The 23,178-nt window shown below is 39.1% G+C and overlaps 1 protein-coding gene and 1 long non-coding RNA gene across 3 annotated transcripts; one reads left to right on the forward strand and one right to left on the reverse strand.

Annotated features, from left to right (window-relative positions):
* Positions 1-48: 48 nt before the first annotated feature.
* On the reverse strand, positions 49-4,066 carry LOC121860646. 2 transcript variants are annotated; one of them, XR_006087901.1, is made up of 3 exons: positions 3,613-4,066; positions 3,166-3,330; positions 49-176 (listed from the first exon to the last, which is right to left on the reverse strand). It is a non-coding gene; the product is annotated as an uncharacterized LOC121860646 (long non-coding RNA). The 2 variants fall into 2 exon arrangements; XR_006087902.1 differs by having other exon boundaries at positions 3,609-4,066.
* Positions 4,067-9,992: 5,926 nt separating this feature from the next.
* On the forward strand, positions 9,993-22,930 carry LOC121860587 (target of rapamycin complex 2 subunit MAPKAP1-like). The gene is made up of 11 exons (XM_042357759.1): positions 9,993-10,168; positions 12,302-12,433; positions 12,791-12,919; positions 13,496-13,665; positions 14,177-14,352; positions 15,158-15,325; positions 16,795-16,907; positions 17,274-17,387; positions 18,124-18,240; positions 20,778-20,915; positions 21,547-22,930. Exons 1-11 carry the CDS (start codon positions 10,096-10,098, stop codon positions 21,777-21,779), a joined length of 1,563 nt encoding a protein of 520 aa, XP_042213693.1. The 5' UTR covers positions 9,993-10,095; the 3' UTR covers positions 21,780-22,930.
* The last annotated feature ends 248 nt before the right edge of the window (positions 22,931-23,178 follow it).

Here is a 23,178-nt window from a genome sequence, read left to right on the forward strand (position 1 = left end):
GGAGGTACAGGAGGGTGTGGGAGGTACAGGAGGGTGGGGAGGCAGGAGGGGTGGGGGAGGTACCAGCAGTCACTCACCTGGGGAACAGGCAGGCTCGAGGTGTAGGTAGAATTTGTAAGCGTCAGTGTCTTTGCTCTTACTCTCCTGGATGTCAATCTTCTTCACGCATAACCCACCTGTGTGATGAGATAGGTAGCATGTGAGGGAGGGAGGAAGGAGAGAAGAGAGGGAGCATGTGAGGGAGAGAAGAGAGGAGCATGTGAGGAGGAGGGAGTGAGGGAGGAGAAGAGAGGGAGCATGTGAGGGAGGGAGGAAGGAGAGAAGAGAGGGAGCATGTGAGGGAGGAGCGGAGTGAGGAGAAGAGAGAAAGACAGAAAATAATCATATTTTCCGATTAGGTTAGGTTAGGTTAGGTTAGGTTGAGGTTAGGTTAGGTTAGGTTAGGTTAGGTTAGGAGTCACAAGCAAGGTGTTATCAGGCAGGTAACTGACCGATAACGACACATGATAAGTGGCTGACTACCCGGCCTGGTAAAAACAGTTAGCCACCCTGGAGTTTCGTTCTTGCTACCATCAGGTTCAGACACCACTAAGGGTCTGCCACCACTAGTGTACCACCACTAGGGGTCTGCCACCACTAAGGGTCTACCACCACTAGGGGTCTGCCACCACTAGTGTACCACCACTAGGGTCTGCCACCACTAAGGGTCTGCCACCACTAGTGTACCACCACCAGTGTACCACCACTAAGGGTCTGCCACCACTAGTGTACCACCACTAGGGTCTGCCACCACTAGTGTACCACCACTAGGGTCTGCCACCACTAAGGGTCTGCCACCACTAGTGTACCACCACTAGTACCACCACTAAGGGTCTGCCACCACTAGTGTACCACCACTAGGGGTCTGCCACCACTAAGGGTCTGCCACCACTAGTGTACCACCACTAGTGTACCACCACTAGTGTACCACCACTAGGTCTGCCACCACTAGTGTACCACCACCAGTGTACCACCACTAGTGTACACCACTAGTCTGCCACCACTAGTGTACCACCACTAGTGTACCACCACTAAGGGTCTGCCACCACTAGTGTACCACCACTAGTCTGCCACCACTAAGGGTCTGCCACCACTAGTGTACCACCACTAGTACCACCACTAGTGTACCACCACTAGTGTGTACCACCACCTAAGGGTCCCACCACTAGTGTACCACCACTAGGGGTCTGCCACCACTAAGGGTCTGCCACCACTAGTGTACCACCACTAGTGTACCACCACTAGTGTACCACCACTAGGGGTCTGCCACCACTAGTGTACCACCACTAGTGTACACCACCACTATGTACCACCACTAGGGGTCTGCCACCACTAGTGTACCACCACCAGTGTACCACCACTAGGGTCTGCCACCACTAAGGTCTACCACCACTAAGGGTCTACCACCACTAGTGTACCACCACTAAGGGCTCACCACCACTAAGGCTACCACCACTAGGGTTCACCACCACTAGTGTGACCACCACTAATGTTACCACCACTAAGGGTCTACCACCACTAAGGGTCTTCCACCACTAAGGGTCTGCCACCACTAAGGGTCTGCCACCACTAGTGTACCACCACTAGGGGTCTACCACCACTAAGGGTCTGCCACCACTAAGGGTCTGCCACCACTAAGGGTCTGCCACCACTAGTGTACCACCACTAGGGGTCTACTACCACTAAGGTGTTCACCACTTAGGGTCTACCACCACTAAGGGTCTACCACCACTAAGGGTCTGCCACCACTAGTGTACCACCACTAGGGTCTACTACCACTAAGGGTCTACCACCACTTAGGTCTACCACCAATTAAGGGTCTACCACCACTAAGGGTCTACCACCACTAAGGGTCTACCACCACTAAGGGTCTGCCACCACTAAGGGTCAAACAAGGATGACACAACGAAGCCTAGCGGTTAATTACATGGCTGCTTCTCCTTATTTCGCCAGATTCATCATAAAACAACAAAGTTGGTGACTCAATCTAAGCATAACAACAGAGCCCCGGTGACTTTTTACATAATGTCTTATCTTGGTAACTAATTAGGTTTAGTTTGTTTATGTTTGGTTAGGTTACGTTTGGTTAGGTTAGGTTAGGTTGAGGTTACGTTTGGTTACGTTACGTTTGGTTAGGTGTGATTAGGTTAGGTTAGGGTGGCTAATCTTCAGGTGAATATTAGTTAATCACTACAACCATATTTCAATGTAGTGAAACGTCTATTTAACGTAATACAGAGATGAAAGTCCGTTATATCGAGTGTCCGTTAGATATGAGACCCACCTCCAACTAACGGATTATATTGAGAGAAGTCCCTTATATGGAGGCTTCACTATACATACGGAGTCTCTATCAAATTATGTCAGCCACGTGTTTACCTTCCCACCGAGAGGGATTCGAACACGTGATTGGTGGCTAACAAGAGAGATTCGAACACGTGATTGGTGGCTAACAAGAGAGATTCGAACACGTGATTGGTGGCTAGCAAGAGAGATTCGAACACGTGATTGGCACTATACTGTAAGATCATGCATGGCTCCATAGATGATGTCGTCGTGGCATTTTGTGCATAATTTACAAACACATACAAACACATACACACACACACACATACACACACACACACACACACACACACACATAAACAAACACACACAAACACACATACAGACCAGGTGGTACTCGTCCTTGGTGCCAGTGGGTGATAGTGACCCGCCAGCATGTCCGGATATATTTTATCTCTTTAATAATCTGACTCATTTCCCAGCGATAATAGTGGCTGAGTTACAACACTTTTGTGATGGTACTGCCTGAAATATACTGAAGTGATGAAGCCTTGTAGGACCCGGTATAAGGGCTACACACACACACACACACACACACACACACACACACACACACACACACACACACACACACACACTGGAAAATGTCGGGAATAATGGCCACTTTCTAAGACCTTATAAGAAACTGCTTGAGGGGTAGCACGCGATATCGGCACAGAAAGAAAAAATCGGTGCAGAGATCGGTACAAAAAATATCGGTACAGAGACAGAGTGAGAAAGACGTCAATACAGGTGTTTAGTTTAAAAACAAGTTTACTACAGGTAGAGAGATGTACATACCTTCGTTAGGTGGGAGATGATGTGCCAGATTGAGGCCACAGCTCAGGACCAGCACCACCACATAATGGCACTGGAGGTGGGTAGGTGATGGTGCCAACTTCATGGCACTAGGGTCAGGCACTACTAGGTACACTTACTGGCTGTTCAAATCCCCCGACGCGCATCCTAGGAAAGGTTAACATGTCGTTAGTGTTTAGTTAGGCTAGGTTAGAGTACAATAGCTAATGTTAGATACCATTAGATAAATAATACAATAATAAAGTAAAATAAGACCAAAACATTAAGTCAACATTATACACTACGAACCTAAACATAATACTTATTAGTTTCTACCACTCGTAAACTCTAACACATTCCAAATAATTAAAAAAATAATTATTATTCATAGATTTTTCACGATATATTTACAATTATGTTTGTTTAGTATTTAGGTCTTTACTTACGCACCCTATATAAGGACGGCAGTCCTATATACTGTACAGTACACATGCAAATCAGCCGTCAAACTGAATTACACGGTAAAGAATAAGGCAGTGGACCTCGCACCCAGAGCATGTATTTTATATGGTACAAAATTTTCTATATAACGGTAAATTAGTGTCCAAGACATTGGTAGTTAAGATGAATTTACAGAGTTTTGTTAAGTGGCAACAAAGAGCGAGCGATTTGGTCTGCACTCTCATATGTAATGCTCAAGGCTATGTTTTCTATTTTCGCCACAAATTCGGCACTGAGTACTGTAAGTGCAGGGGAAGGATTTCTCATGAGTTCCCAACATTGCCTATAGCTAATACAGACAACAAAGGTACAGTAATTACTACTTCAGTCTCATCCGCGGCTGAACGTAGCGAGCGTGACGAGTACACCCCACCACAGCCTGTGAGCTACTGTACTCTTGTAGTCGCTCATGTTATCAACTTAGGACTTGAATGTCGCCATCAGCTGCACTAACCAACTGAAGGTCGCTAAATTGTGTATTGAGATAGTTAGATCTGAATACGTTTGGCACCTAGTATACAGAGCTGTATATAAGTGCAGGAATTATGTAACATACCGGATAATACCACATAAATCATAACACTGAGACCTCACCGTATAAGATAACACATTATATCGACTACCTTGTTACGCGCTTAACGTCAACGACTACTATCTGTCCTGATATTCATTTTTCTATAACAATAATACATACTGAAGTGTACTGAAACAAAGTCCTCACAGAAGTCCATGATATATACTGTTATATGACACAGGAAGTCTGGAGTATGTAAGGGGGCACTACACGCCTACAACACCCTGGACAGTACACCCCACTGACAAGCGAATGTGTTAGTGGGAAACATATATACAGTATACTGTTCTGTGAGTTAACCACACACACACACAGCTGATAACGACTACTCAAAAAGCTTACTTATCATTAGCATATTCTCCACATGATCACGTGCACCTACTGTGGCCTGTGACCACTGTGGGGCCAGGCTAGTAGGTTACGTTAGTGTTTGTAAAATTGCAGCAATTTTCCCGAGAACAGTGAAAGAAACACAAACTTTTTTTGGTCAATAATACGTAAAATACTCTGATTTACGTGATTTAACCCCACATTTTCCCTCGTCTTCAAAGCCCTCCCCATTTTGTGGGGTATTAATATTGAAGTGGGGGGGAGGTCGTAGAACAAACATATTGCACAAGAGACGGTTATCACCAGAACAAAGAGAAGAAAACACCTCAAGAAAACCTATATACCGTTGTTAGGTCTACGAGCAGCTGTTGTCCATACGGGGTGTTCCGTAAGTACCCTTCATAAATTAGGCTGTGTATTCCTGAGATATAAATAAAGATATATGACTAGATGACCAAACCTTCAATTCTCAATAGTTTCGGAGTTACAGTACATGACATGCTTGGTAGGAGTGTAATGAAACCTACTGTACTGTATATGGAGTGTACTGGTATATGAAACATCCAATATACTGCGTTAGTGACGTTTATTAACAATAATAATGCCAGATGATTTGTATTGATATTAACATTTAGAGGAAATGTTCAAGTTCCGCTCCTCTTGCTCAATACAGACCTCAGCCCGTTGCACTAGTGAGTGTTGCACACATTCAAAGACCCCAGGGGTGTTGTGAAAGTTTGTCACACTGTCCTGTACATGGCGCCACAATGGACGAGTTGTCGGTTCTGGGAAAACACAAGAAATATACTCTGCCACGTTCGTAGAGTGATACGGTATATATAATTTGTAATAAAAGTTTAATATCCTGCTATAATAGTCGAGAAAAGTTTATTTCTCTAGAAACAGGGCCGCCATTTGCAATTACGTCACCACCACGAGTCAAATTAGAAGCAATGACATTGTCTGGTCTTTGTTTTGAGAATGCCTGATGCTTGCTAAACAGGACAACATAGTGCTGTTATTGTTTTGATGATTCACTAATGAACCACTTGGATATAATATCATCATTTATATTAACCACTGGGTAAAATTTTACTTTAACTACCATAAGAATTTGGATGCTATATTGGGTATATTTTACGTTTTGGTCATCCCTGTACTTAGACATGCAGACTATGACTTCTGATGGCTTGCGATATGTTATGAGCGATTTAGACGGGTTCGATTCCCGGGCCAGTGGAAGTTGTTTGGACTTACTTCCTAGCCCCCAGTAGTCCCTGTTCACCTAGCAGTAAAGTAGGTACCTGTCGAAAGTTGCGAATTCGTATTCAGGGAGTTGTTGGAGCTTCCAATAACTTGATGACATAAACCACTGACTCTTCAGGCTTCTACGCCCTTAACTCATGAGACATAAAGGCAAGCATGAACTTAGCATGCTTCCCTGTTGGGCGCTGTAAACGCTTCTGCGCTTCACCTTACACAAGGATGTACGGGAGTGCCAAAAAAAAAAGAAAAAAAAAGGTAACCGTACTTTTCATTACATTCCTACCAAACCTGCCATGTGCTGTAACTCGGAAACTATTGAGAATTGACAATTTGGTCATTTAGAAATTTATCTTCATTTATATCTCAGGAATACACCCTCTGAATTATGAAAGGCATTTACGAAACACCCTATATATATATATATACGTACAATTATAACGTGACGAGTTTTATTTAATATATTTACTAATACTTGTTAGAAATATGGAAGACTTATACCGCTCAACCCGTGTGGTCTACAGTAGCCTCATGCCTCTCATCCTACATGGTCTACAGTAGCCTCATGCCTCTCATCCTACATGGTCTACAGTAGACTCATGCCTCTCATCCTACATGGTCTACAGTAGCCTCATGCCTCTCACATGCTCATGCCTCTCATCTACAGTAGCCTCATGCCTCTCATCCTACATGGTCTACAGTAGCCTCATGCCTCTCATCCTACATGGTCTACAGTAGCCTCATCCCTCTCATCCTACATGGTCTACAGTAGCCTCATGCCTCTCATCCTACATAGTCTACAGTAGCCTCATCCCTCTCATCCTACATGGTCTACAGTAGCCTCATGCCTCTCATCCTACATGGTCTACAGTAGCCTCATGCCTCTCATCCTACATGGTCTCAGAGTCACACACGTTGAGCATCGCAGGAAATCTCGTGTTATAATGCTCCGATAAGACCCTGAAGACCCACAAACACTTCCAAGAATAACAACTGATTGTGATCGTCAACAACAAGTGTCCGGCTATGATAAGACAGCATGAACACTAAACTGGTGCACTTAAAAATAACACACGGTTGAGTATTGCGGTTTTGGGTTACTTCCATCTCAGAAAAAAAGAAGGATTCATATACGAACTTAATCTAACCAAATCCAAAGTAACCTAACTGAAACTCAATGTAACCTAACCCGACCCAGCTAAACCTAACCTAATCTAACAAACCAAAACTTGACGTAACCTAACTTAACCATATCAAACCTAACTAAACTAAACTAAACCCTCGTGATGAGTTTGAACTTTCGAGTGACAGATTGATACGTGCGTGTGTGTGTGTGTTTACTGTACATTAATTTCGGTTTGGTTAGGGGGAACTACGAGTCTGTAATTTAACGTTACGGTTCTCCCTTGCCCTCGAGATGTACTGTAGCTCAGAGTACCCCCAAACTACTTAGGATAGAGCTGAGTTAGTGAATCCGGTATGAATACACGTGACGACTGTGGTAAAATATCCGCTTCCTGCACTGGCTAACCTCACTTGTTTCTCTGTTCCATTCTCGCTTTCTTTCATAACTTCATTCTCACATCTTTCTTTATTTCTTTCTCTACTTCATTCCTGCTTCTTTTTTTATTTATTTATCAACTTCATTCCTGCTTCTTTCTTTATTTCTTTCTCTACTTCATTCCTGCTTCTTTATTTATTTATTTCTCTACTTCATTCTCGCTTCTCTCTTTATTTCTTTCTCTACTTCATTCTCGTTTCTTTCTTTAATTTATTCTCTATTTTTTTGGGTTGACACATCTTAGGTATTAGTCAATATTACGCTTCGCATTTGTTCTGGTACTTTGGGGAACTAGTTTATGTGTCTGACTTAAGATCTCTCTCTCTCTCTCTCTCTACCACTTTCATTAATCAAAACAAAAAGATAATCTCATTTTATCAATTTGTGCTTTTTCCTCCGAGGCTACCCCCCCCCCCTCCCCCCATGTTACGCCAAAGGAAGGTTCTCCCACTCAATAACCTTTTGGACTTTTAGTCATTGTGTCTATCTTGATACCTACAGTATAGCCTTATCAGCAACATTCAATTTCTTATGGCGTATTTTACGGGGTACGACTTATTTTACTGGGTACTGCTTATTTTATGGGGTACTTCTTATTTTACGGGGTATTTCTTATTTTACGGGGTATTTCTTATTTTACAGGGTGCTTCTTATTTTACGGGAACAAGTTCAAAAACCTTTAAAGCATACACTTGAACACTATATTATTGAATGTGACACTGTCAAAGACTTCAGGCCACCTGACTTATTGTATCTTGAACTATGTAATTACTTCATTGAATCAGGGGTGCTTGTGGACATTCTTGCTGTTTATCCCAAATTTGCTAGCCCACACTGATTAGTCTTCAATTAGAATATGACTCCGATGTATGTGAACCACTGACCTACTGTATATATACCGCTAATGAATATGATGTATTTCTTTGTTTGTGTGCGAACCTCTGTCCTGCATGGCAGTGAACAGTGACATTACCCACATGAATCTGACCTATATAGTTTTAATGAATATGATGCATTCTTTGTGTACGAACCTCTGTCCTGTATGGCAGTGAAGAGTGACATTACCCACATGAATCTGACCTCTATACATACACAGTATATAGGTGTTAATGAATATGGTGTATTTATTTGTGTATGAACCTCTGTCCTGCGTGGCAGTGAGAAGTGATACCGCCCTCAGTGTCAAGACCTGACTGAATTACTCAGAATAGGCAAACTGTACTACAAGCTTTGCCAATAAATTTGTTAAACTAAAAAAACTAAAAAATACATAAATGACCTAGTTACGCCTCAACAACACAGAAATTTCAGTGTACAAACAGTGCCGGATTTAGACCTGTGGAGGCCCATGGGCAGCCTCTTTGTGGAGGCCCCCCTCATTATAACTACCCAAGAGGGTGGGGTGGCGAGTGAAGCGAGCCTAAACATCTGGGAGTTCCGGGGGGCGCTGTAAGCCCCCCGGGAAATTTTTGAAATTTGAACACTTCTTTGGAGAATTTTGAAGCCATATGCAATTATATTGAGGACATTAGAACATTGAGAAATGTTTAATTAACTGTATACTTACTGATAGTGTACAAATTCCCAACACACACACACACACACACACACACAAAAGTGAGACATGACTGGAGTCATCCATGTGGTTTCCAGTCGACCAGCCCTGATATAGCTACTACCGCACATGTCAAAAATTTTCAAGAGACTTCACAGAAAAGAATATATTATTAGTTATTACAGAGAGATGATTATTTGCATTATTAATCAGATAAACCTCTACTCAAATAATGGTTCTGTCCAAGAATGCATGTATAGGCTTCTTTAAGTCCAAGGTCAGATGTAATATGTGGAGGCCCCCAGATTGTGGAGGCCCCTGGGCAGCAGCCCACTTTGCCCACTCCTGAATCCGGCCCTGTGTACAAAGGTATTTATGTTAAAAATAATATGAACCAACTATAATAAATATCTACTAAAGTTACATGAGTGAACTTGATGGTGGACTCAGGAAGACGAGGCAGTTGGGAGGAAAGGAAGGCTTTGAGTAACTTGGTGAATAAGTTATTGAATTTGTCTTACTCGGAGCCGTCCCCGGGCTGGCAGATCCACTGTGAACTGGTGTATTATTTGCAGTACTGCTGCTCACAATCCCACTGCTGCTGTACATGGTTCCTGGGGTGTGGTGGTCCGGCATAGTTCCCCCTGCTGGACCATTACTGAAAAAGAGAAAAGGAGATGGATAAATAGAGGAGAATTAGAAAAAGTGAAGAATATAATAGAATTGTCATTCTTAATATCTATTTGAGTAAAATGGATCTACTTAATGTCCTTATCCATAAATAAGATAATTAGTGTAAATAATTTTTTTAAAAATTGCCGAGGAAACAGCTGATAGTCTTATGTTCTATATTACTTTGGATAACATAATGATAGCAGTCGGTATCATCCACCATGACACACGAAATTAAAATATTACGAGTCTTAAAATGGCATATACTCATCTTAATCACAATTAGTAATCTAAAATATAATACTAAATAACGTTATTTATGTATATTAGCGTTATGTTTTTTGTGTAGAAAGACTGTAGACTATCCAAAGTAAAAGTGATCTGGAAGAATGATGGCGGCGTTTGTTGTGACTGGCGAGAGGGAGACACCCGCACCATGAGCGGCTTATCCATCACACCCGCTCATTTATAAGAGAAATGGCAACGTATGACGATAGGCAATGGATTTTGTCTCATATACAGAATTCCTACGTTACCAGCGATGACACAGGTGGGTGAGACGGTTAGTTAGATGAGTAAACTATGTGGGTTATCGTCCTGGGGAGATTTAAGCTGAGGGTCGCCACTCTTCCTCGTGTCTTAGTACTGTAGTTAGATATGTATTAATGGATGGACACAGGAATAAATACAAAAACTTAAGCTTCTTGACCCAGCAACGAAACAAATTATTGTGTAGGAGAGAAAATGTGGATAAAGTATATAAAAAAAAAGATGCCTCGAGAAAACCCTTACCTCATTACTGACTCGAGGAACTGGTGTTTTCTTTACATTAACACAATCAAAATTACACACTGGGTATAGGTACGGCAGCCTTATTGATGGACTGTGTCGATAATGGTTAGGTCAGTCAGTCAGTCAGTCAGTCATATTTGTTTCTGTCATTTCAGTCGGTCCACCACACACGCGTATTAGGCTGCCGTACCAATAGACATCAATATTTCGCATATGGCTGCTGTACCTATATCCTGTGCCTAAATAAATGTAAATCAACAAATATAACATATAAGTATAGTATGTACAGTATTATTTATTTGATGGTGGATCAGGTAGCTGTGCTGTAGCCATGTAAGAGTTCCCTTGGTTGCTGTGATAAGTATTACCCAGTGGTCATTTCTCCCGTCACAGATCCTTATCTTAATTCCTCACCTTTTGTTCTGATTGGTCAAAGATGATGAAGTTTGCTTTGCTGGATTCATTCACTTGGAAACATGGCAGTCATGGATGCAGATGTTTTGTACATATGCGATGATTTTAAATCCTTTGAAGAAGTGAAATATGTATGTACTGTAATTATTTTCCAAACACTGCCATACAATTTAGACACGTAACCCAACACCAATACATGGTTTAAGCTGGTGTTTGTAGAATGTTAGCTGTGAAATATTCTGCAGAAAAGTTTTAAGTCTTGGTTTATAATTTATTGTAAGAGAGATTCCTGACCATTGATTGTGGCTGAGAGGAGTAGGAATTGACAACCCAAACCAATATCTGCGGTACTACAAACTTTTAGCACGCTTGCATCATGGCAGGCAAGGTTAGGTAAGGTCAGGTTAGGTAATTTCATCAGCATCATTAACCCTAAGCAATCAAAACGAATACTGGACAAATAGTAATATGCTGCCCTTAGCGAGACTACTGCAGAGGTTAGGTTAGGTTAGGTTATCTAGGAATGAAGGTACAGGTACAGTAGTCTGTTTGCCTGGATATTGAAAAATATTCTGGCTTATACTTTTAAGTGAGGAGTGAGCTCAGACTGGAGGAGCTGTCAGACTGCTACAGAGTTTTTAACCAGTTTGATTAAAGTGTAGACTGAATCCGATGAGGGTCATGTGGGATCAAGGAAAATTGGATGTAAATATCTGAAGAGGGTCAAAATTATCCCTATGAAGTACAGGTACTGTGAGGTTATCAGCAAACTGTGGTCTTTTTTTTATTTTTCCAATTAACTTTATAAAGAAATGTTTGAGCTGTAGAAAAGCTTAGGTTAATGAATAAACACTTTGAAACTTTGCCTGAATCTTCTATTGCTACTGTCTATAGCCAAAAAACTCGGCACAAAATATATTGATAACGGAGTACAGGGGGTCCCCAGTTTATGAACGGGTTCTGTTCCTGAGGACGTTCTTAAGTCGGATTTGTACGTGAGTCGGAACACATGCTATGTGCATACCGTTCTTACAGAACTGTTTAAAATCCCACTAATATATCATAGCTTAAGTCCTTATATACGTCTAAAATCACTTGATTTAAGAGAAAAAAAAATAGAATGACAAAATACATACAGTAAATGAAAGTAAAAAATAAGTCATCAGGTAAGTAAATTACTGTAAATTTCAAGTTTAACCTCGTTTGTATCGGTGGACGTTCGTAGGTCGGGGACACCCTGTATAGTATTAAAAGGTTGTACCAAAACTAGCCAGAAAGAGCTTTTGGCTGATATTTAGTAAAGTCTTGCACAACCTTTAGAAATGATACAGGTACTGTACTGTACATTATACATTTTTTTTAACAGGATGATACAGTTCATTGTCTTATCATTGTATATTATGCAAAATAAAGAAATAATCTCATATCAAGAAATAATGACGACAGTGTACAGAACCCAATCTCAATATTCCCTCAGGGTTGTGTGAAGTGGTGGTGCAGGTGGAGCCAGCAGCAGAATCCGTGGCCGAGTTCCCCTGCCTGGCTGACACAGAGTCCCCGCCACAACACCATGAGGACCCACCACCTCACTCTCTTGACATTGCCTCAGGTTGGGACTTACTGTATCATATATAAACTGATTCCTTGGGTCACTGCTGTCCCTTATTTTACCATGTGTCAGGCTGGACTTTTACTTTAATTAATTCTGAAGTTTGTTCCTATCTAATTATAATGATTTACCCTTTTCAATTTTGCTGTTCTTTGCATTGCTTCACATGTAATTTATTATACAGTAAACCTCTAGCTTTTCCCTTCATAACCTTACGAGTCAAAACATACAGTAATATTAGTACTATGAATACATTTTGGAAAGTTGCAGATAGAGTGTATCATTACTGTATATACTGTTTTGGTACTATAAATTGTATAGAGCTGAGTAAGCTATAATATTGCATAATCTCTTCAGATATGGACTTCGTGGGTCATCGACAGAGGTCTTACACTGCTCAGAGGCTGGAGATCATGCGTAAAGAGAAGAAGAATGCGTCTAAAGTCAAGAGAGTTGTTTGGAAACATAATCCAGCTCCACTCGATGGTACAGTGCATACAATACAATCAGTGTGCCAAATCATTTTGCTTTATTGTGTATGGGTTAGATCAGGTTCAGTTCAGTGTGAATTTTTTATGAATTTTTTGTAGTTCTCAGCTAAATAACTTGACCTAAGCAACACCAAACAACATTTTCAGGGGTATTTTGCAGGTTGCCTGACTAGACACATTGACCATAACACATACATGGTTACCATATGTGTTCAAGGTTCACGTATCTCCATGATGGCTTTAACAATGTTGATGTGTAGTATTGTCCATAAAACTACCGGATTTAGATCCTTGTAGAGAGAACTGTAACTTGTAAACAGAATTCCTCAACCGCTTTTTCTTTATTTTGGGGGAATTTATAAGTCAACTTCTCTGTGGGTCCATTTACTTAAAATAGTTAACTAGATGAAGAGATTGTAGAGTGAACATGGTAAGGAATAATAGGACTGGAGGATTTTAGTATTATTAGTGTTATCAGTTAAATAAAGGAGTGATTTATATATTCAAGGTGTGTGTGTGTGTGTGTGGCAAGGATGTACGGTGTGTTGGTAATTGTCTCTCTCACTTGCAGAAGCTGAACTGAATGAACTGTTTTCCCGTAAAGCTGTGATAACTTCTGGCGCCCCTCATGACTCGCCCACCCCCCGGCAGCCACCTGTTTCTCTACTGTCTCGTCTGGTGCGGCAATATCCCGATGGTCTTAATAATCCATTTCTTGAATATGCGAAGTTTGATGGGACGGTGAGTTTGCTTTGTGTCTTTAACTTCCTTTTATTTTTGTAGTTTGGTTTGTATCTTCATCTGTTTTTGTTTCATATCTGGTGAAGAAGTATTTGCCGTGCCATGTTGTACTGTAGCTGTGTGGTTTTTGACTTGCCATGAAGTAGGTCACAGGTTGTAGGTGTAGTTAATTAACCCCTTGTGTATGGGCTCCCCTATGAGCTGAATAAAGTTATCTGGTGTTAGCCAAATAAAATATTAAAAGTGACATCTCTGTAGTGAAGGGGTTAAGGGATTAATGCTGTCAGTCTATCCAAGAGTTGGATAAGTTATGTCATTGTCAGAAGAGTATAAAAAAGAAGAACAAGATCTGGGAGGAGATGTGCTTGTGACTTGGTGCTGTGAGATGTGTTTGTGTATGTGAGGGTAAATTTACTATGGGTGTATTATATGCCATTTGCAATACTATTATTTCATTCATTTATTTATTTATATATTTATCTGTTTATTAATTTACTTATTTTTGTTTCAGACTCACACAAACATACAAGCACGTCGTATCAGCATATACTTGTTATTCGGGGACAATCCTGAACCAAGTTATCCCATGGTTGTGTCTGTGGTTAACTGCCATCAAGCACGGGTAATTGATCTCATTGGCCTCATTTGTTGGCTGTATACCAAAGAAAACAGACAACCGCCTTTAAGGTATGAAGCGCTTTATTAGAGAACAACTTTGTCCTTGATGTTTGTTTTCATTGTATCAGATGATACCCTAGTGAGAATCCTACCATAATAAAGTTAAATAGCTTGGATAGTACAGTACTTTTATTAACTTTTTTATTGCTTATGGTGTTTCCTAGAAGACAATACAGTACTGTATAGGTTTAATATTTCCCAAGTTTTTGCTAAAAGTTATGACTTGTTTGTACACTTTATGTACTATGTTGCATCCACTGGAGACAAGGCTACTGACTGTTCATTGGTGCTCTTGGTTGTGGCATACAGAGATGTAGGCTGATTGGTCTTCTTGTACAATTCCTTACTTGTCCTCAATTGGGGCTTCCTTACGTGCTTTCACTTATTCACTGCTGCCACTATTAATGGGACTTAAAACATGTCCCTCCCCTATTGCTCATGATGAAATAAATGTGTTATGAAATATTTACTGTACAGTATTTGTGATGCAACCAGTCACAGTACAGACACTTACTGTGTGTCATGATGTCATTATGTGTTGAGGTGAGAGAATGTTAGATGCTACTCACTGAGGCAACCAATGTTAATTTTAGAGGCAGCTCTTTTATAGAAAACAATATTTATCATAAACTTTACTAGAGTAATACTATACTACATAAAAATTAAAGTATATAGGGAAGATTTTTACTATTTTGATATGTAATTTTAAAAGTAAAGTGCTGTGTTAGGGTAAGTCTTTCCCATATAATCACTTAGCTTGATGTGTCACTCAGTTTGGGAGTAGTCTCTTAATAATCTGCATATAATGTTACAGGGGTGGTGTTGAGCGTTACGCCCTTCACATTGCGGAAGAGGACGGCCAAGTTGACTGGGACTTCCAAGCTCTACGCAACCGGGATGTCATCGAAAAGTTTGGGTTTAACGTACTAGCTCTAGTCGAGAAGGATGTCCGTGAACCATCACAGGACATTGTAGTCACATTGTACGTTAGAATTATCTCGTATGATTTGTGTTCCTGTGTACAGTATATTTAGGCCAATAAGATGTTGTTCACACTGCAGTATATTTCCTTTAACCACTTGTGTCTGGAGTCACCTCTCATCTCAATAAAATTGTCGGGCACTAGTTAGATAAAATATTAAAAGTGACATCCCTGTAGTAAATGGGTTAAGACTTTTTTTTCATTACAGGGTGAAAGTTTACTTTGAAATTACTTTGTCAGTCAGGTAGTTGGCTAGGGAAAGGTGTCTGCCTAACAAAGTTTACCAGCCCAGAAAATGGAAGTGAAAAAGGAAAAATAAAAACCTTAATACTGGATACAGTATTATAAGTTGATGTCAGTTCAGAGTGACACAAATGTATGCTCCCAGTCCTGTTGGAGTTTTCCCAGTAAACCCCAAGGCCTTTGTGACGGGTGGTAACACTCGCTCCTCATGCCCACAATGAGATCTAAGCAATCGCTGTGTGCTGCAAGATTTGGTACATTGGCTGGTGCTTTTTGTGAGATGTGGCAATTCTTTGAAATACTTATCTAGTATACTTAGTCTGGCTACCATTGCAGCATTCCTGGGGCCATTATGTGAATATTAATACAATGTAAACAAACACAGAGTTGTCATATCTCACAAAATACACCAGCCACTGTATCAGGCACAAGTGCAGGCAACTGTACCAACAGATCATACCTCATTTGACAGTTTCATAAACCAGGTCTCCTGTAACACCTACCTCGCTCTAGTCACCACATGTCTGTCCACCTCTTTGTCTTAATAGACAGGGTAAGTGCACGCCTCATTAGCACTGAGGTTAGACTGGGTCACATGTTACTGTAGTGGTCTAAATGCAGCATCACACTAGCACTTTTTCCATCATTTTTCTTGCATCACTTTTCTTAAGATTGTAATTTTCTCAGCGCCTCTTCACACACGAATAGAGAAGTAGTGCGCCAGTCTTTCCACGATCATCAATTGTAGACAAACTGCTCAATGTAAACAAACATATCAGATGTATTTACAAATATCAACACTAATTTTTAAAATTTACACTTAGCAATTTATTAAAAATGCGATAATGAATACTTTTAAAATTAAATTTAATTATTTTATAAGGCTCGATATTTATTTTATATGCATCGATATTTATTTTATATAAATATTCTCATCATCGAGTAAACAGTAGATCTTAACTTGACCATGGAAATTGGTACAAGCCAATCAGGCGGAAATTATATGTTTTGTCTGAGCGAGACGCTCGAGAAAATTTGACAACTGGAAAAAACGACAGAAATTGGGAAAGTTGACTGAAAAAGTGCCAGTGCGATGCTGCCTTGAGGGAGCCATATTGCCAAGTGTCATGGGTAACAGAACTGATGCAGCTGTAACTCTAACATGGAGCCAGTTTAACCAATGTTATACACCATGCCTTCATTTTTACTTCTTGCTTCCTTTTCAGAACTGTATCCGGGGGAGCATTTAGCAAAATAATTGTAGAGAATTATGATATTACACTGAAGGAGATTCTTAACAGGACCATAACCAAGAGGAAGGACATGGTTAAGATAATAGGTGAGTTAGTGTACTGGCTGAGTGAGTCTTATTGTTTGGTTTATCCTCAACATATGTATAAATACAGCATTAAGTCTAATTAATTTAACCTCCACATACTGTATTTATAATTAGTGTTATGTTAGTTCACCTGATAATTAGAAACCCGAGCATATTTCACCTGGTGATTAGAAACCTCTAGCTTATTTCACCATAATTCTACCTGGGTGGGGGGGAGGGTAGGTTAGTGCTAGGATGTTTTTTCATCAAGTGAAATAAGCTGGGGTGTCTAATCTTCAGGTGATATAAACTAGGGTGTCTTCTAATGTACAGGTGATAAGAGAATTCTGTTTCATACCTGTGCACCTTTGACTTGTATTTTTTCAGATGCTGGCTTAGATTATCACCTAGAGAAAGAAGATGAGCCAGGCATAGAGTTGGATCTGGAGAAGACCCTGTCAGACATAAATTGCACCGAGTTTGCTGTAGTCCGAGACAATAGTACGTATTAATAGATTTTGACATACAGTAGTTTGCCTTAGTATTTAATAAATTCTAACTGTTTTTTGCTCAAGTATAATGTAATGATAGTTTTGTATATTGAAACACTGGTTCGCATAGTTTGCCTCAAGGTGCTTCAGTATGGGAGAGTCATACATTTCAATATTCACAAAAAGAGCCCAAGTACTGTATTCTCTGTAGGCTTAAAGATCATTCCTTAAGTGACAGTAGGGATTGCCAACATCATTATTCCCCAGCAGTCTTCCTTGTTAGAGGGGGCTGTATGGGCATTGTGAGGCAGCTTCACTGTCATCATTCACGGCTATTTTTTACACAGCCGGGAGACAGTAACTCTTACAAGCCTAAAACAAGATTTTTTCTTTGCAAAATTGGAAAAATTCAAAGAAAAAAAACATTTAATACCTAAGTCAAGATTGGGTTTGACTAGAGTAAGACTGTCCTCTACATGCAAGGAACTGCTGGTTAAGTTAAACATGATGACAATTGTGTGTTTCACTATCACCAGTTAAGGCAACTCCTTTCTTGGCTATGATGGCAATTTGGGTAAAAGGGGAATGGAAATATATACCCAGTTATATCATAAAAGGAGGTTAAATATACTCCAAGGTAAAAATATAATTAATATACCCAGTTATATACAGGTAAAAATATTATTAATATATCCAGTTATATAATCAAAGAGGGATTAATATAAGTGTTCCTTGATATATTTCAGGTAAAAGAATTGAAAATCCACCGGACTTCAACAACATGTCAGCTGTGGAGGCGACGCTTTACCGTTCTTACAAAGTTATGTGGTTACTGAAGTTCGGGAAGTGTGAAGCTTGTCTTGGTACGTTCTTGTTTGTGTTATGTTGTGTTCTCAGGTAACTAGCTAACTGATGCCTTGTTTGACTCACCTGGACAAGTATGATCTGTATTCATGGCCTGTGTGTATGGGAGAGTGGTGTGTATATACTTATCCCCTCCGTATTCGAGAGTGGTTACGTTCTTGGAAATTGTTGAAAATTGTGAATTCGTAAATACTGAATTTAATACCATATGGAAAAAGTGGCTACCACAATTATAATTTTTTTCATAATAGTTTGGGTTAAAACTGGTCAATGTTTCAGAGATGGTGTTAATGTTTATTTGGAGTGAGTTTTTGTAATACCAATGATCATTTTTTTTAAGAAGAATATTAGTTTTCTCTGCGTATAATTCAAGTCTGAGTATGTAAATAAACACGTAACTTATATCACTTCGGATACAGTACAGTACAGGTTGTACCTCTCTAGTCCGGCATTCTGTGGTCCGGAAACTCCCGTGGTCCGGAACGATTTTAGTTTGTCCAATAGGTAGATAGGCAGCTTTTTTTTTTTCTTTTTTTTTTCCTACTTATCTGAATTATTATTATTATTATTACAGGATTATTAAATTTTTGCCCCGCAGGCCCCAATGGTCGGTCAAAAAAATTCTCACAGCCTTGTGGACAGCTGAATTTCAATTCAATCGTGAGTCTTGAATAAAGGGTCATTAATAAGTAAGTTCACAGATATGGAGTTCGCAAACACAGGGGAATAAATGTGTGTATGGGTCGGTGGTATGTGGATTTGACTCCATTGGAAATTCCTAAGTACTTTTTTTTTTTAATGTGATCTAAAGGATAATTTAATAGTGTTTAAATAGCCTGTGGAATTTTATATATATTTTTTTTTTCCAAATAAGTATCTTTACTATTTTGTGTGAAACATAACACAACAGACGGAGGGTTTTGACAATCCTACTGAGACAACAGTAGGCGTGGTGTTCATTTTGAAATTCGTCAAAACCTCCGTAAAGATGCCTTTTGGAGCAAATATACACGGGCAAATTTTATATAAATCAGAGTTGTTGATCCAGAAGACTCCTACATTTTGGGGAACTGGTCTCAAATAAGCCAGAAATTTTGTAAAGTTGGTTTTTCACTCTACAGTACAGTACTCCCTCTTTATCGACGGATTTTTTATAGACGGTTTCGATTATCGACGGATTATTTAGCCGGATTTTTATTTTGAAATGTGCTTGATATAATCCATTCACGGAAATGTAATATTTTTGCTAAAATGACGTATGTATTACAGTGGAAAGTGGGATCAAATCGTGACGAAAACAATGACTTGCGCTTTCTTTCGTTCAAAAGATGTTACCGTAATCACTTTTCGAATGGTTTAGTTAAAAAACTGTTGTATTGTATTACAATAATATCCTAATTGACTTGAATAAATATTACGATACCATATTTCTGAATATTTTCATTAAAATCCATCAAAATCATTTTCCTTGTCATCGTCTGCAGCACCAAACAGCTTCTCCCAGTCCTCTCCTTGAACAGGGCTAGAGGGTACGTGTTTTTCGAATCGTTTTCAGTTAAAAAATTATTACATCACACGTATATTTTACCTAAACTGCGCCTGAATGAATATATTCTCGGAAATAAATAGTAGTTTTGCTGAAACGTGATGTATTTCAATGTAAAATAGGATAAAATACATGACGAAAACAAAAGACTTTACCTAAGCTTCCAATGTTCTTGAGATGTTACTCGTTTTTTTAATAGTTTTCGGTTAAAATTCTGTTATATTACAATGATATTCTATTCATACTGTGCTTGATATAATACATTCACGGAAATGTAATATTTTTGTTGAAATGACGTATGTATTACAGTGGAAAGTGGGATCAAATCGTGACGAAAACAATGACTTGCGCTTTCTTTCGTTCAAAAGATGTTACCGTAATCACTTTTCGAATGGTTTAGTTAAAAAACTGTTGTATTACAATAATATTCCCTCCTAATTGACTTGAATAAATACTTGAATGGAAATATACAATATTTTTGTTGAAACTACCCGCGTTTCAGTGTAAAGTGTTGTAATAATAAATGGTAAACAATTTGCCTTGGGCATCCGGATTTTTGGACTTTTACTGTACTGTACACTGTTTTGTTTACTGTAAGGACCGATGTTCACTTCAATAAATGAAATCGTAAGTTTGCTAGTATTTTTGTCCACTTATTATATTATTATTTATACACTATTATTTAAGGTTATGTGTAAAGGAAACGCATTAATGCTTAAAGGTACATTTATTCAACATATGCTAATAATAGTTAGAAAAATTACGTAACCATCACGGTATCGACGGTTTCTTTATCGACTGCCGTTTACAGAACGTAACCCCCGTCGATAAAGAGGGAGTACTGTACAGTACATTAGTTAGGAGCTGATGCTCCCAAGTTCTTTGTACAGTATTTTTGTACATTATCTCAAAGACTGCTTCAGATTTAATGTAATAATGGAATTTCACAGTTGATCACACATCTAGTATAAAATGCTGTGAAAATTTCAGGAATTTCTGGAGAAAAATTGGAAATCCATCCACTACAGCAGAAGGTTGGGGGAGCACTTCTACACCTTCGTTCCCCCCACCCAGTGACATACAACATGGTGCAGGTGGTGGACTGTTGTCCTAAGGCAGAGAAAAGAGGTGAGAGGCCTCTGTGGTGTGTCTGTTAGTAGTGAGTCCTGTTATTTTGTGTGTGTTGTCTGTGTAGCATCTTGCTGCTCTGTGTGTGTAGTGATATAGTGTGTGTTTGATTGTACTGCTGTGTGTTTGTAATGTCCTGTTGCTGTGTGTGTGTAATGTCCTGTTGTGTGTGTGTGTGTGTGTGTAATGTCCTGTTGTGTGTGTGTATAATGTTTTTTAATGTAAGCTCTTGATGGATGTGCATGTAAGGGAATTGACACTTATGTAACACTTAAAAGTCAGAAACATCCTCCAGTCTACCATTTACACGGCTGTGCCTCGTGTCTTTGTAGCCACCTTCCACACTTACCGTACACTATTGAACTACGTACTACCAAACGTCCTCCTTTCAGACAACACATGGCCATCTTCCAACAATGGTCCTTCACTCATACCACTAATCAGTAGGTTTTTTTTGTTTTTTTTGCCATGTTCATTCTCATATCAATTTACGGTACTCCATTTCTTCCTTCCGTTTCTTCTGTTTTCCCCCCATGTCTTTAATTCAATATGTCATCAATCAAAGATGTGTATGGTGAAGACTGTTAGTTTCTGATAATCACGATTCTGTTTTGGTTTTTCCCCCCAACAGGCAAAATGGAATTCCAGTTAACCTGCCAGGGGGAGAATCGATTTAAAGACTATGTGTTTGAGTGCGAGACAAAAATGGCGCAGGAAATTCTGGACAAGTGTAAGCATATCTTTGATCTCCGCGCCAGTTCTGTACGCAAGGAATTCTGGAAGGAGAAGAAGCCGTTTAGAAGACACAACAGCCTGTCAATGAGGAGGAGACCGCGGACTGAGAACCACGTGAATGAAGTGTAACTCAGCGTACTCTGCGTAAAGACAACGACGACTCTTTTTATTATCATTATTTAAGGTGTGATACTTAATTTTTTATGCAGAGTATGACGATGTATGATGTTGGAATGAGTATGTTGAAGGGAAAGTGATGGGTTGTCTGTGTGTTGCAGTGTTATGTGAGGATGACCTTGTGGTTATTTTCACACAGATGCCTTCATATGTGGAGAAGAATATTTGGACTTAAGGTCTGTGTGCTCCCATAATCTAAATTTTACTGTCAATGATGATGGAAAAATCAGTGAATCAAGAAATTTTTCTAAAAGTCAACAACTGATCATGAAATTTACTACTATAGAAGCAGTTTTACAAAAATCCAGAAAATTAGATTAGTTTTAAAGACTTGATAGACACTTTTAATCTTCTTACGTAGAATAGAAATTGAATTTTAAAATGGTGGACACAGTGTTTGAGCAAGTTGCAACGTAAAGTTTTCATCGTGTTGTTATTTACTAGTCGGTTTTGTACTTTTTACATCCACAGTACTGTAATTGGTCCTGGTGAACACTCTACTGTTAGAACAATCACGGTTATATATATATATATATATATATATATATATATATATATATATATATATATATATATATATATATATATATATATATATATATATATATATATATATATATATATATATATATATATATACACACACTGGCCATTGGCTCACCGTGAAGCTTTAAAATATCCCCGTGAACACAGCCTAAGAACTGTCTTACTTACGCTGTGAGAGAAACACTTTGTACTATTCCTGTGATTATTTTTGTGGTAATCTGATTTCTTTAATACATACAACAGTGCTGAAATTACTTAACTAATGAGCTCCCAAAAAAATTTCTGGAGGTAAGGAATAAACTTTAAAATCCAAGGAAATAAAATGTAAAATAATAATAAAGGAAGCTGAAATTTGAATTTAAATTGACTTAAAAAATGTTTTAACATTCAGTAAATGACTTGTTTGTACTGTACCATGAACTAAATAACTTGTAATAATTATTTGCTACATCATTCAGTGATAGTGGGCGATATTTCTCCCCTAGAAGCAGACCTCTGGGGTGTTTCGTAAGGTTGTTAAACAAATGAGATGAAAGTGTCATAAAAATTGTACCGTGCAGCGCCTATTACTCCTTATCCTGTAAAAACTTCAGTGAGATGTAATGTATTGTTTTATACCATATTAAAAACCTAGGAAACTTGTGTGTCATGTTGAATAAAAAAAAATAATGATAATTTCTTTGAGAATTAATCAATGTAATGATCTCTTATGACTAATTATTGAAGAAGTTTGGGTATTCGGGTAATGAGATATTTATCACCCAAAATTCCAGAGAGGTTAGTTAGTTACCTGTAATAGGTGGTA

Source organism: Homarus americanus, unplaced genomic scaffold (genome assembly GCF_018991925.1).
Source record: "Homarus americanus isolate GMGI-L3 unplaced genomic scaffold, GMGI_Hamer_2.0 scaffold11150, whole genome shotgun sequence".
NCBI lineage: Eukaryota > Metazoa > Arthropoda > Malacostraca > Decapoda > Nephropidae > Homarus > Homarus americanus.

Coding starts and splice junctions, on each gene's coding strand:
- LOC121860587 (XM_042357759.1), top strand. CDS start 10,096: ATGGCAACGTATGACGATAGGCAATGGATTTTGTCTCATATACAGAAT. Junction 12,434..12,790: donor CTCTCTTGACATTGCCTCAG/GTTGGGACTTAC, acceptor TAATCTCTTCAG/ATATGGACTTCGTGGGTCAT. Junction 14,353..15,157: donor AACAGACAACCGCCTTTAAG/GTATGAAGCGCT, acceptor ATAATGTTACAG/GGGTGGTGTTGAGCGTTACG.